At 42.5% G+C, this 14,865-nt stretch overlaps 1 protein-coding gene across 5 annotated transcripts in view; it reads right to left on the bottom strand.

The window, feature by feature from the left end:
* The window catches only part of iqch (IQ motif containing H), a 250,122-nt gene that overhangs the window by 141,265 nt on the left and 93,992 nt on the right, over positions 1-14,865 (bottom strand). For all 5 annotated transcript variants that reach the window (XM_038813308.1, XM_038813305.1, XM_038813307.1 and 2 more), the window contains 3 exons: positions 7,371-7,922; positions 6,639-6,705; positions 5,852-5,935 (listed from right to left, as the gene is read on the bottom strand). In XM_038813308.1, the coding sequence (XP_038669236.1) occupies positions 5,852-5,935; positions 6,639-6,705; positions 7,371-7,922 (703 nt within the window). The remainder of the gene's footprint in view (positions 1-5,851; positions 5,936-6,638; positions 6,706-7,370; positions 7,923-14,865) is intronic.

The following is a 14,865-nucleotide window of genomic DNA, read 5'->3' as shown; positions in this document are numbered from 1 at the left end:
CCCGCTGAAAGAGCACCTTAATCAGCTCCCGCCCCATCCTTGTAACCCCACCTCACCTGCACGACACTGGACACTAAGGGGCAATGTAGCATGGCCAATCCACCTAACCTGTACATCTTTGGACTGTGGGAGGAAACCCGCGCAGACACGAGGAGATGTGCAAACTCCGCAGTCACCCAAGGCTAGAATTGAACCCAGATCCCTGGTGCTGTGAGGCAACAGTGCTAACCACTGTGCCGCCATGTAGGATAAAGATAATAAATTCCACTCCCAAAGACTAGCACATTCTTTCCCCCAATTCCTGGGATGGCAGGACTGTAATACAAGGAGAGACTAAGTCGGTTAGGATTATATTCATTGGAGTTTAGAAGAGCGAGAGGGGATCTTATAGAACCGTACAAAATTCTAACAGGCTGAGACAGGTTAAATTCAGAAACAATGTTCCCGATGGTGGGGAAGTCCAGAACTAGGGGTAAATCTTTTGGGACTGAGACTGAAGTGAGGAGAAATTTATTTACCCAGAGAGGGGTGAATCTGTGGAATTTGCTACCACAGAGAGTTGTTGAGGACAAAACGTGTAATTTCAAGAAGGAATTAGATATAGCTCTTGGGCTAAAGGGATATGGGGGGAAAGGCTGGATCAGGGTATTGAACTTGATGATCAGCCATGATCATAATGAATGGTGGCTCCTGCTTCTGTTTTCTATGTTTTAAATCAGATAATTGTTAAATAAGTAGAACGATGTGAAATGGCAAGTGGCCTTCCAATATCACCTTCTACAGATGTGTGATAGAGAGCATCCTATCCGTCTGCATCACAACCTGGTATGGCAACTGCTCGGTCCAAGATCGCAAGAAACTGCAGACAGTGATGAACTCAGTCCAACGCATCACACAAACTTGCCACCCCCACACCTCTCGTTGCCTCAGGAAGGCAGACAACGTTATCAGAGACCCCTCCCACCCAGGCATTGCCTTCTTCCAGACCCTTCCATCAGGCAGAAGGTACAGAAGTCTGAAGACTCGCACATCCAGACATAGGAACAGCTTCTTCCCCACAGCTACAGGACTCCTCAATGACTCCCCCTCGGACTGATCTGTTCCCTGTAAGAACACTATTCACGACATCCTATGTTGCTCTTGCTCATGTTTTTGCTTTGTTTGGCCCCTTGTTCAGCACTGTAACCAATCACTGTTTGTCGATGTATCATTTGTCAATGTTCTCTGTTGATTATTCTTTTTGTCTACTATGTACGTACTGTGTGCGTTCCCTCGGCCGCAGAAAAATACTTTTCACTGTACTTCAGTACATGTGACAATAAATCAAATCAAGTCAAAACAAAATCAAATCATCATCCTTCTATACTCAAAGCACAGGCTTTGTCCAACCTATAGCTCATGGACAGTACCTCACCAGTGTGCCCTGACAACAAGGCCTAGGAAGTCTGTGCAACTTTGTTCTACGTCCACTTTTATTCTTACTCGCTAGTTTACACTGTTGAAATTTCTCGACGTAGCATTTTGGAAAGGGCTTCCTTTAGTATTGTTGCTTCATGGCGGACTAAATTGTAAACTGGAACATCAAAATCTGCTGACATCTCTGCACGTTAATAGGAGCATTAATTAAATGTTAGTTATGACACAAAAGGCTCCATGGTAAACAACTAAACGCCCAGTAAAGGTTTGGTCACAGTTGTTATGCACAGTATCCACCACTACCATCCTGCCAGCAGTCATTGCAGCTAAATTTATAAACAGAACATTAAAAGCAGGACTGAATTATGTTTGTGAGCCCTGCTCCTGTTATCTACAACTCTACTCCCACCTTCATTTGGACTTGACCTCCCCGTCTGCACTGCCATGGATGTTTGCACACATGTGTCAAGACTTGTTGCCTTCCTCATGAAGCATTTTTTCAGTAAACTCCATACCCTGGACACTTAAATCCTAAATCTGTGGGCTTTCAACTTTTCATGGGAAAAAATGGATTATTAGATACTGAGCCAATATTTAATGAGGACAGCAGTGAGTTTCATTAGTCATAATGAGATATCACACCATTGATGTCACTGCCTATGATATGTCAAAACACTTATGAATCAAATTACTTTCCATTTTTCACAACAAAAGTGACTTTATTTAGTATTAGCCAAGACACAACATTAGGTCAGGCATTAGAGTGACTCTTATAAAACTTGGTAAAAAAAAGTGATTGAGATAATTTTTCCCCCTCATAATAGGTCTTGTTGTGCATTGAAAAATCTTGCCGCAGGTTGAGCTGATTCTTAACTCCCACTGTCAAGCCTCATTCCAGTGTCAATTTGATTTCTGCAGCTTCTTTACTGTATGTGACAGGTTAATCCTTTGGAGGATCTTACTCAACCGATGCAGGGATTTCTGATCTACCAGTCTGTTACGACTTTCTCCTCACATTGCATCCTTGCTATTTTTACAAAAGTGCTAATCTCATTGTTATTCATGTGATTGAGCATTTTTTTGAAAATGAGAAAGCTCAAATAGAAGGTATATATATATATTTTTTTAAAAAGAGTAATTTAATTCCAAGGAACTGCATCCCAAGTACACTATACTTCTAAAAAAATCTGCTTTTCTAATGCTTTTGCATAGTTAATGCAGGTCACTGCACTTGGCATAGCATGAAAAGGACTGAATTTTGAACCAGAGAATCAATTTGTCTATCATGGCTGTTTTGAAGACAAAATCATTTTCACATTTCCCATCCTATGGAATTGAGAATTTTCCTCTCTTTCATAACCACAACAATCTTACGTTCTAAATGGTTAGCATGAGAAGTAAATGATAAAGAAATTAAAAATCGCCAGCCAAGTTCTCGATTGCTTTTCAGTACAGTGCAACACTGGTTTGGTGATTTCAACCCTTGGGGCCAGATTCTAAGGCCATTTGGCCCATCAAGTCTGCACCAACCCTCTGAAAGAGCACTCTACCTAGGCCCACTCCACTGCCCCATCCCTAGAACCTAAACTACACATCTTTAGACACTAAGGGGCAATTTAGAATGGCCAATCCACCTAACCTGTACATCTTTGGATCGTGGGAGGAAACTGGAGCACCCGAAGGACACCCACGCAGACAGGGGAAGAACAGGGTCTGGTTTAGCACTGGGCTAAATCGCTGGCTTTTAAAGCAGACCAAGGCAGGCCAGCAGCACGGTTCAATTCCCGTACCAGCCTCCCCGAGCAGGCGCCGGAATGTGGCGACTAGGGGCTTTTCACAGTAACTTCACTGAAGCCTACTCGTGACAATAAGCGATTTTCAATTTTTCATTTTCATTCAAACTCCACACAGTCACCCAAGGTCAGAATCGAATCCGGGTCCCTGATGCTGAGGCAGCAGTGCTAACTACTGTGCCGCCCCTGCTGCGTGGCAGCTCCATGGACACATGACTTAATAAATATTAACAAGGTTTTTTGATGCGTTTCTGTACAACTTCACCTCTACAAAGACATACAGAGGATGTCAGCCTTATTTTGGAGAGCACCTTTTAAAATTTTCACTTAAAATCAAATGACCATTCTCTATACATCTCAAACATCACAAGCAAACCAATCTAATCCTATTCTCACCCAACATCCACATACATATTTTCGAACAGGAACCACTGGTCAGCATCTAGGCAGACATCTTGCAATGGCTTTTGCTGTTCTTCCATGCCACCAGTCGTGGGGCGTGACCTCTGTCTGGCAGAGATCAATCCAGGGGCTAAACTCAGAGTATTCTGGCTAAGGGTCCCCTACTGTTATAATGGGAGGTTGTCAGGGAAAGGTTGGCATACAGGATAGTTGAGTCACCCAAAGTAACTCCTAGACACCTCCTAGTGGCCAGTATTATATACTAAAGTCTGAGCCCATGTTGGCCTGCCTCCAGCATGGGGTAAATAGGAAATAGAGAATGGAAGGAAAATATTTGTAATCCTTAAAGGAGACATGCAGCATTTAGCATGTATGATTGATGTTTACTGATTAGTTGTAGAATAATACAACATAGAAGAAAGCCATTCTGCCAATCATATGTGTGCTAGCTCTTTGAAAGGGCTGTCCAAGTCAGTCCCACACCGCAGCTAAGTTTGTGCGAGGTATTTACTAAAACAATCTGAATTAAGAAAAAAAAAAGAGAATCTGAACGTCTTTAGCTCCACTTACGACCTCAGGACATCCCAAATGACTACATTTCAAGAGTAATGTAGGAAACATGGCAGTCAATGTACCTGAAGTAAGGTCCCACAAAGAGCAATAAAATAAATTATCCTGATCACGTGCTTTAAGTGTTAGCTGAGGGATAAATTGGGTTGAACAACAAACAGAACAAAAGAACAAAGAACAAAGAAAAGTACAGCACAGGAACAGACCCTTCGGCCCTCCAAGCCCGTGCCGACCATGCTGTCCGTCCAAACTAAAAATCTTCTACACTTCCTGGGTCCGTATCCCTCTATTCCCATCCTATTTATGTATTTGTCAAGATGCCCCTTAAATGTCACTATCGCCCCTGCTTCCACCACATTCTCCGGCTGCGAGTTACAGGCACCCACTACCCTCTGTGTAAAAAACTTGCATCATACATCTCCTCTAAACCTTGCCCCTCGCACATTAAACCTATGCCCCCTAGTAATTGACCCCTCTATCCTGGGGAAAAGCCTCTGACTATTCACTCTGTCTATGCCACTCATAATTTTGTAGACTTCTATCAGGTCGCCCCTCAACCTCGGTTATTCCAGTGAGAGCAAACCGAGTTTATTCAACCGCTCCTCATAGTTAATGCCCTCCATACCAGGGTACATCCTGGTAAATGTCTTCTGCAGCCTCTCTAAAGCCTCCACATACTTCTGGTAGTGTGGCGACCAGAATTGAACACTATACTCCAAGTTTGGCCTAACTAAGGTTCTATACAGCTGCAACATGACTTGCCAATTATTATACTCAATGCCCCGGTCAATGAAGGCAAGCATGCCGTTCACAGGTGTGTGGGAACTTTTTTGTTCACCTGTGAGGGAAGATGGGGATTAAACAATGTCTCATATGAAAGAGGGTACCTCACGACTGCAGCAGTGCTTCGGTTACTGCTCTGAATGTCAGTCTAGATTGTGTTCAGGCCCGTGGAGGGAGGCTTGAAGCTGTGCTCTTCTGGCTAACATTGAGCCCGGGCTGAGTGACACTCACCACCAGCACCATATTGTATTTCCTGACCTAAAATTGTGATTATATATTTACAATGTGTGTGCAGTTACTAAATAGCCCCATCTCACAGAAATCATCATCATCATCATCATCATAACTGCATGTGTGCACAGCCACAATGGAGTAAAGACCTCGGAGCTCATTAAGAACATTTCTCTGCTGTCTCCGCATTCTGCCAATTTTCCATTTGGACCAGCATTAGAATTACTGGATAATTTACAGCAGGCTTTTAAAACTTGGTCACAGCACCCTGGTGAAATATAACACAACTGCTTACACACAGATATTTGTTATTGGGAAGTCAAAAATAAAACAAAGAAAATGCCGCGAGCATACAACAGATAGGATCGGCACCCAAATCGGTTTCTGATTTGGACACTAATGGGTTTACTGTTGTAAACCCAGCATGATTTCCAACACGTTTTCATCTCTGTAGAAAGTTCAGCCGTACACAGTTGACATATCTCTTTCCTGTGTAAAATTTGCACAGCATATTAAAGATATAGACAGCTCCACTAGTTATACGTTTGCTGGCCCAGGGAGTAGGAAAGTCACAGCCATAAAGTTACCTTGTCCTTGAGCGCACCAGTAATTAGTCAAAACTATCTTTACGAACACTGGGCAGTGACAGCACTCACCCCTGATGTCACATAACCTTCCCATCTGTAGGTTCTGCTGAGTATCTATATCAGGCACAGAAGATCTCAATGACTGGGAATACCCTAGGAAATAGAAAGCAAAAAATCCCGGATAAATAGGCAATTAATGTTTGCTAATCAAAGACTCTCCATTCTCTGAATTAATAAAAAGTAATTAATTTGCTGGGCTTGTGCTGATTTACTCAAAGCTAGAGATTATTTAAGCACAGAACCCACTATTCAGTGTCTTAATTATTTAGCATGGCACAGCATTCCTTTTGTCAGCACCAGAACCCCCTTGCCTTAAGTGCAAATAAAGATTCCCATCTGACAGTAATTAGAACTAAATAATTCCAGACAATGTAGCTTATCATTTTGACTGCACATTTGATTAAACCCAACATATAGCAAGATTTCTCACTTATTGATTTAACACAACAACAAGCAAGAGCCCAAATTCTCGTATCATTAAAGAGAGATAGAAAACATTATGTGCTATTCCAGCGCAGCCTTTCAAGCTTCCATTTCATACAAATGAAAGTGAATTACAGCAAATCACCTCTCATCCGAATAGGGCCCATGTAATGACTTTATTTGCTTAATCCTGAAATTAAATGCTGTTTTGAGCAAGGGCTTGTGTTATTACTCTCATCATCTGAAGAACATCTTCCTACCGAGACCAATTTGAAACAAAACAAGGGGGCTTCCTGAACTCAATCAAGGACCTGTAATGTGGTGGGTAATAGAGGTTGTGGATGAATCTGCAGGCAAAAAAAAAGTGCAATACCTAATGATGGGATGTGGATAATAGTTCTCCTGGAGGCCTTGATGCGATTCCAGTTGGCTGCCAGATGCTAGGAATCAAGAAGAGCATTGATCAGTGACAGAAGCTGTAATAGATTCATCAAGTTAAACTTCAGCTGCTCCACTTTAGTCAGTCAGACCAAGCCAGGCATAAATTATATTAATTGATTTAATTACATACTTAAAACATCTTCCCCAATTAATTTAATTAGCGCTACATGATGCACTAGCAGTATTCCAAGCAGAGAGATTGTGGAGTGTGCTTTGCTTAATTAATGGAATATGAATTAAAAAGAAACTAAACATAAGTGAAGTAAGCATTAATTAACACACTTGTCTGCAAAAAGTAAATACAGTACGATAAAGTACTGAGCTTGCTGTAGTTTGAGAGGGAGCCTCTCCAACAAATTCAGAGGGCCTTGGAGCAAGTGCAGATTGAAATCTTTAAAAATTGACTCACTTGGCAATGTAAATAAATGTTCATTCAGACTAAAAAGTGGTGAAAGGCAGAACCATTCTTTCAGGCTAAAAAAAAAAGAAGGGAATCAGTGACAGACTTTGCAGCTTCAACGGCTGCATCTCTGATGATGGATGAAATATGATTCTCAGACAAGTGCAGGGAGAGGCAATGTGGGAACAGCTTGCTTTACGGGAGCGCTCAGGCGGAGATATTTGGAGAGTGAGGGCTGGCATAACAGCTGGCAGCTCCACACACCTTGGCCCTGCTGCGGAAATTTTCCAGGTGCCTCCGACGTGACTGCTTTAGGGTCTTCCTCACCCGCACCCTTTGAGCATGCATGAGCCAGGAGATGGAGATAACACCTGCTGCCCACTTCTGGCGGCAAACGAGGAGGTACGCCGTCCGGCTCTGGTACTTTCTCCACATAGCCTGGATCCTGGTGGCTGCGATTTCAGCGCCATCTGGCCCCTTGTACTGCTGGCCTGGGCGCTTGACCAGCTCCTCCACAAAGTCTTTATTTTTCAACACGGGCAGCAAATCCTCCCATTTGGGCCGCGAATTGAGCTCAAAGACAACCGAGAACTCGGGCAACTTCTGGCCCTCCACAACGGCAACCGACACGTCGTACTCTGTTAATTTCTTCTCAAAATATTCCAGAAAGGAAAGGATGTGCCCCCAGTATAAGTGGTAATGCTGTTTGAGAGCCAGGACATCTGCAGCCGTGTAATCTATCTTGCCGTTAAAGATAGTGAGATAGTAAGCCTGTGAAAACTCCCGGTGTCGTTGAACTGGCAACACTTGAAACTGCTGCAGGAATAAAATGTTACATTTAAGTTTCAGCTTTCAACTCCGTTATGGACAAATAGTTACACTAAACAATTGTATTATCATATACTACAAAGTTGTAATGTATCGTATATTAAAAAGTTTTCCATTTATGAATCAACCAAGATACAGGTACTCACAGCAAAGCACATCAGTTAAAAGAGATTTCTTTATTTACTCAGCAGTTTATTAAACTGTAATACACCGCATAAAGAACATCCATTGAAATTCCAGAATCACTCTGCCTTCCTTATCATCTGTCTGAATTTTTGGCGGGACCAAAGCTCAGTTGTAACATTGCACAGCTTGCTATTTATTTTTTTACTTGTTTGATTTCCCCTGTCTTGGAGAATATAACGCAGTTGTATTCATCCCGTTATTCTATGTGTCTGTCATATCCCGCACCTACGGAAATGCCCCTGTCCAGCTCCCCCGCTAGGGGCGGGTATCTCGGTTACCGAATGAATATAAGGTCGGCCAGCAAGGCACCGACCACAGAGGAACACAGGAGGGACCTATTGGGTACTGTGTGTATAGCATTAGTGTAAATACAACTTATTTCATACTTTCCTCGGTGTGGACTCCCCGTGGCCTTACTAAACTGTCCACCTTCCCTAAAGTTTTGGTGTATCATATACAAGAAGAAAGTTTGTTAGCTGTCCATTGCCTGCTAATTTCTATCAAATATCAGAGAAGTTGCTAGAAGGGGGCAGAGTAGCACAGTGGTTAGCACAATTTCTTCACAGCTCCAGGGTTCCAAGTTCGATTCCTGGCTTGGTTCACTACCTGTGCAGAGTTTGAACATTCTCCCCGTGTTTGCGTGGGTTTCCTCCGGGTGTTCTGGTTTCCTCCCACAGCCCAAAGATGTGCAGGTTAGGTGGATTGGCCATGATACATTGCCCTTAGTGTCCAAAAAGGTTCAGTGGGGTTACGGGGATAGGGTGGGGGAGGGGTGCTCTTTCCAAGGGCTGGTGCAGACTCGATGGGCCAAATGGCCTTCTTCTGCACTGTAAATTCTATGATTCAATGAAGCTCTTATAATTATAGTCAATGGGGGTTTTGCTGTAAATATTTATTATCACTGCGATGGTCAGGCATATTTCCTCCCCCACCCCATCAGCTTGGACAATCAGCAGTACTGGTATACCTGTGGGCTACCTGACTTGTCTGCCCATCTACCACAGCTACATTTGTGGCTAGGCGATCATGGAGAGGGAGCATGCGGTGTCCACACCTCCAGTGCCCGTTGGGCGCCGCAGGGGCTGAGGTGCTTTATTGACCCCTTTAATCACACTTTGGTTTTAAGTCTCAGTTGTGAATCGCTTTTTATTTATGGCAGTTTCTCTTTAAGGGACTGTCCCTTTAATTTGTCCCTCACTTTATTTCATTTAGTTTACTTGGTTATTTATGTTGATCAAAATAGTTGCAGCGTGTCCCATCCAACTCAAATATGGGAGTGGGGAATGAAACAGCCGGTGAGAATAGATTGAGAGTCTGAATACTGGTTTTGATATTGTCCTTCATATCTCTAGATTCAAATCCAGTCCAGACTAACTGAATGAAAATCTCTGCTGGAATCAAAGGGAAGGTGCAGGATTCAAGGCACTGAATGGTCTATGTCTGTTGCTTTTGTTATGGATTTTTGTAGCTTTAAAATTCAAAAGCAGTGAGTTAGGCATAAATTAATACAAAACTGTGAGTTCTATCTTGATGGCTAGTGTGAGAGGTTCACACTGAGGCAGTAAGAGTACCTTCAGTGGATGGACTCGGACTGAGCATGTCTACAGCCAATCCATGATATAATTGTCACAACGCTTCATGCTAACAACGGGGGGTTATTTAGGATTAAAGTCACCATTTACTGAGATACCTCTGATTTTCTCTGCAATTAGTGGCTTGCTAACAAATTGCAGTCTCAGAACTTGCATGTTTCAATGTCACCCATTGCCACTGTTTCATTAGTGAGTCATCAATTAAGGAGGAAAACAGACCTTTTTCATTAAGTGATTTCGACCAAAACAGACAACTGTCCCATTCCTCAACACTGCAATCCTTCACCTTGATGAGCACAATGAAACCTCCAGAAACCGTACATTTATAAACACATCAGGAAATAAATTATATTATGCTGGAAAAGAATCATTTGCCACTTTGAACATGGTTCCCAACATAAATTCTGAGGATTTCGTTTTTGTAGTTAAAATTGACAATGGTATGTTAAAAACAGTCATGTAAAATCCAAATTTCCCACATATAATTTTAGCAGCAACCCAAAAATTTCATAGCGCACCAATTGGAATGTCCTCTGCCTATTTAATTCTTTAATTTCACCTGAGGAAGGAGCTGCGCTCCGAAAGCTAGTGTTTGAAACAAACCTGTTGGACTTTAACCTGGTGTTGTAAGACTTCTTACTATTTCATTCTCCACCACACCCCACCAACCCCCCCCCCCATCCCCCACCAACAGCTGCTGACTGTTATTGATTATTTCATGCCTCTCTCGATTCTACTGTCTTGCTCCCTAAATTTTCCGCTTCCTCTTCTGAAAGTACCAACTCTTTCCAGATGATAATTCCACAAGGCATCAGATGGCAGGTAAATTGCAAATGCACTAGTGATAATTTAACAAAATTCATTGGACTCTGGAGTGGTTCCGGCAGATTGGAAATTGGCAAACGTGACACCACTGTTTAAAAAAGGAGGTAGGCAGAAAATGGGTAATTATCGGCCAGTGAGCGTAACTTCGGAAGTAGGGAAGATGCTGGAATCTATCATCAAGGATGAAATAGCGAGGCATCTGGATGGAAATTGTCCCATTGGGCAGATGCAGCATGGGTTCATAAAGGGCAGGTCGTGCCTAACTAATTTAGTGGAATTTTTTGAGGACATAACCAGTGCGGTAGATAATGGGGAGCCAATGGATGTGGTATATCTGGATTTCCAGAAATCCTTTAACAAGGTGCCACACAAAATGTTGCTGCATAAGATAAAGATGCATGGCATTAAGGATAAAGTAGTAGCATGGATAGAGGATTGGTTAATTAATAGAAAGCAAAGAGTGGGGATTAATGGGTGTTTCTCTGGTTGGCTATCAGTAGCTAGTGGTGTCCCTCAGGGATCAGTGTTGGGCCCACAATTGTTCACAATTTACATAGATGATTTGGAGTTGGGGACCAAATGCAATGTGTCCAAGTTGGCAGACGACACTAAGATGAGTGCTAAAGCAAAAAGTGCAGAGGATACTGGAAGTCTGCAGAGGGATTTGGATAGGTTAAGTGAATGGGCTAGGGTCTGGTAGATGGAATACAGTGTTGACAAATGTGAGGTTATCCATTTTGGTACGAATAACAGCAAAAGGGATTATTATTTAAATTATAAAATATTAAAACATGCTGCTGTGCAGAGAGACCTGGGTGTGCATGAGTCTCAAAAAGTCGGTTTACAGGTGCAACAAGTGATTAAGAAGGCAAATGGAATTTTGTCCTTCATTGCTAAAGGGATGGAGATTTTGCTGCAATTGTATAAAGTGTTAGTGAGGCCACACCTGGAGTATTGTGTTCAGTTTTGGTCTCCTTACCTGAGAAAGGACATACTGGCACTGGAGGGTGTGGAGAGGAGATTCACTAGGTTAATCCCAGAGCTGAAGGGGTTGGATTACGAGGAGAGGTTGAGTAGACTGGGACTGTACTCGTTAGAATTTAGAAGGATGAGGGGGGATCTCATAGAAACATATAAAATTATGAAGGGAATAGATAGGATAGATGCGGGCAGGTTGTTTCCACTGGCGGGTGACAGCAGAACTAGGGGGCATAGCCTCAAAATAAGGGGAAGTAGATTTAGGACTGAGTTTAGGAGGAACTTCTTCACCCAAAGTGTTGTGAATCTATGGAATTCCTTGCCCAGTGAAGCAGTTGAGGCTCCTTCATTACATGTTTTTAAGGTAAAGATAGATAGTTTTTTGAAGAATAAAGGGACTAAGGGTTATGGTGTTCGGGCCGGAAAGTGGAGCTGAGTCCACAAAAGATCATCCATGATCTCATTGAATGGCGGAGCAGGCTTGATGGGCCAGATGGCCTACCCCTGCTCCTAGTTCTTATGTTCTTATGTTGCCCTGCAACGTCTTATGCAAGTAGATGGGTGAGATCTATCGGTTGCGTTATGGCCAAAAGGCAGTGCAGCACGGTGCAATGCGACCTGTGGATGCCAGATGATTCCTTTTCCGGGACTTAACCGGCTCGCCACGCCTCGCGAGATCTACTGTGATCTCGCAAGACGGCACAATGTGAATCCTGCCCACTGTGGACGGGATAATTTTTTGGCAAATCTGCATATTTGAGTGAGACAGCTAGTCTCTGGTTGGGTAGGATTCGCCAATCGCGCTACCCAATTCTGTTCCCATTCGGGTAGATTGCACCTGATGTTACTCATGTTTTAGCCTGACAGTGATTAACAGAAGTTAGGGATTGTTTGGGGCAGCAGGGTAGCATGGTGGTTAGCATAAATGCTTCACAGCTCCAGGGTCCCAGGTTCGATTCCCGCTGGGTCACTGTCTGTGTGGAGTCTGCACGTCCTCCCCCTGTGTGCGTGGGTTTCCTCCGGGTGCTCCGGTTTCCTCCCACAGTCCAAAGATGTGCGGGTTAGGTGGATTGGCCATGCTAAATTGCCCGTAGTGTCCTAATAAAAGTAGGGTTAAGGGGGGTTGTTGGGTTGCGGGTATGGGGTGGATACGTGGGTTTGAGTAGTGTGATCATGGCTCGGCACAACATTGAGGGCCGAAGGGCCTGTTCTGTGCTGTACTGTTCTATGTTCTATGTTCTATTGTCAGATATTGAACAGGAGCAGGAAATCTGGATGGCTTCGGTTTCCGCAGCCTAGGGAAAACAACTACCTGGATTATGCATTGAACCTGCAATCTTCCTGGCGAGTGGAGCTTAGCTACTCATTCAATAAACCTACTGAGTCACCAGGGAATATGGCCAATTCCACTTTCCAATTGGCCACTCGGAATTTTGAAAGTGTAATCTGGATGCTAACCCTTCTAGTTTTGCTTCCCTTTCCCCATAGTAAACCATCTCACCTCCCTTTTCAACACTTAAATGTGAAGTCTCATGTGAAATTAAGAACCCACTGTATTGAAGAATTTAGCCTTTTGCATTGAATAATCTCTTGGGAAGGTTCCAAATTGCTTTATATGTGAGGAGTTGATGTTACTGCTACGTACGTGAATGTGACAACCATTTTGCTCAGGCTAATGTCCCACAAATAAATGATCTAGTTTTTGGTGGAACTTAATAATTTTCTGTTCTTTATGTAGTGCTATGGAATTGTTAATATTCGCCTGGATCACCACGATGCAAGTCCCAAATGAAAAACTATGTAGGGATCTTTCTGAAACTGCTTCTCTCTATTCTTCAACACAGCGTGGCTAATTAATTTAGAAACACATTTCAATTTTCTTTCTCTGTGACCAGTACTTCTTTGGTTATTTTCTTCATGTTCCCCAATACAATTGTCAAAAGGTGGCTGCAAGGCATTATCATAACTCAATACTAATCCTGCTCTGAAAGTAGCCATCAGGAAGCATGCTGCAGTGATTGAGTGAGAACTCTACTTCCAATCCTTATTCCGGAGATACAGTTTGTCTCCAATGACACTGCCTTCATGAATGTAGCTGAGAATGGAACCAATGCAAACAGATTTTCGGGTACATCCACTATGGCACACCAAAGATTTAAACACACAACAATGACCAGACAGAAGCCATGGTTGATAACCAGAGAACAGCTTTCTACTTTGCCATCATTTTTGGATTTTGGTATTCCTGGAATCACCACAGATTGAGTTTGTAGTTTAAGTTAAGTACCTTGAAAGTACTTTCTAAACATGCAACATTCAGAAATCATAGCTTTCTAATGTGCTTCCAATCACCCACCCCATCATCCCACCACTGATACATTTCTTGTAAACCTTGTTAAACCCTTCCTACTTATTGATTTACAGTAAACTTTCTCCACAGCACAAAGCACACAGTAAATTAAAATACCAATAATGAGCCTGAGCCGGGATTTTAAATCAAGTGCTCAATTCTTGCTCATTGTGCCTAAGTTTAATGTTGGGTTCATCTTTAGGGCCTCTGGGCTAGATCCTACAGTACAGCAAATTAGAAAAAAGGAAAGTCTTTGCATAATTACATGTCTTATTGTTTAAATAACATTTAACTCATTTTCTACTTAGTTCTTGAATTACTTTATGCTAGGAAGCAGGAAACTGGAACATCAACCGCATCAATTAGTAATTAATTTTTAAACATCGTTGTATGCTATGCAAAGCACTAGGAAAACCCATTAAATCCATTAGTCAGCAATTCACTAGTTAATGTGATAATATATTTCCTATGAAAAATGCCTCTATGAATAAGAAACAACTTAGTAAATGCCCTAAGGTACATTCTTCACATTCATCTTCCACCCAAATAAATGCTGTTCTTCCATGATGCTACTGACATCATTGTCGTATGATTCATGTCAGGTCTAAATAATATTGTATAAGTTCCTACCACTGGCAGTGTCTAATGATAAAAGAATAATGATTTGCTGGGTAACACATGACAAAGAATACCTCTGCCTTGCTTTCTACCATGTGGATATGACACCAGGTGACAATACATGCCTGATCTTACCTACATCCTTGATGAACAGTCATCCAGACTCGAAACGTTCTCTCTCCTCAGATGCTGTCAGTCCTGCTGAAATTTTCCAGCAATTTCTGTTTTTGTTTTGGATTCCAGCATCCACAGTAATTTGCTTTTACCTTACCTCGATCATGCTGCCTGATCCACCCTCTCAAGGTGTTGGCAAAACATGCCAGTGATAGAAAGTGGAAATCTAGAAAATGTGTAAAGGTAGGAAGGGGTAAACATCAAGAGT

This window comes from Scyliorhinus canicula, chromosome 12, assembly GCF_902713615.1.
Source record: "Scyliorhinus canicula chromosome 12, sScyCan1.1, whole genome shotgun sequence".
In the NCBI taxonomy this organism is placed as follows: Eukaryota; Metazoa; Chordata; class Chondrichthyes; order Carcharhiniformes; family Scyliorhinidae; genus Scyliorhinus; species Scyliorhinus canicula.
This window is presented reverse-complemented; position numbering and strand designations above follow the sequence as displayed.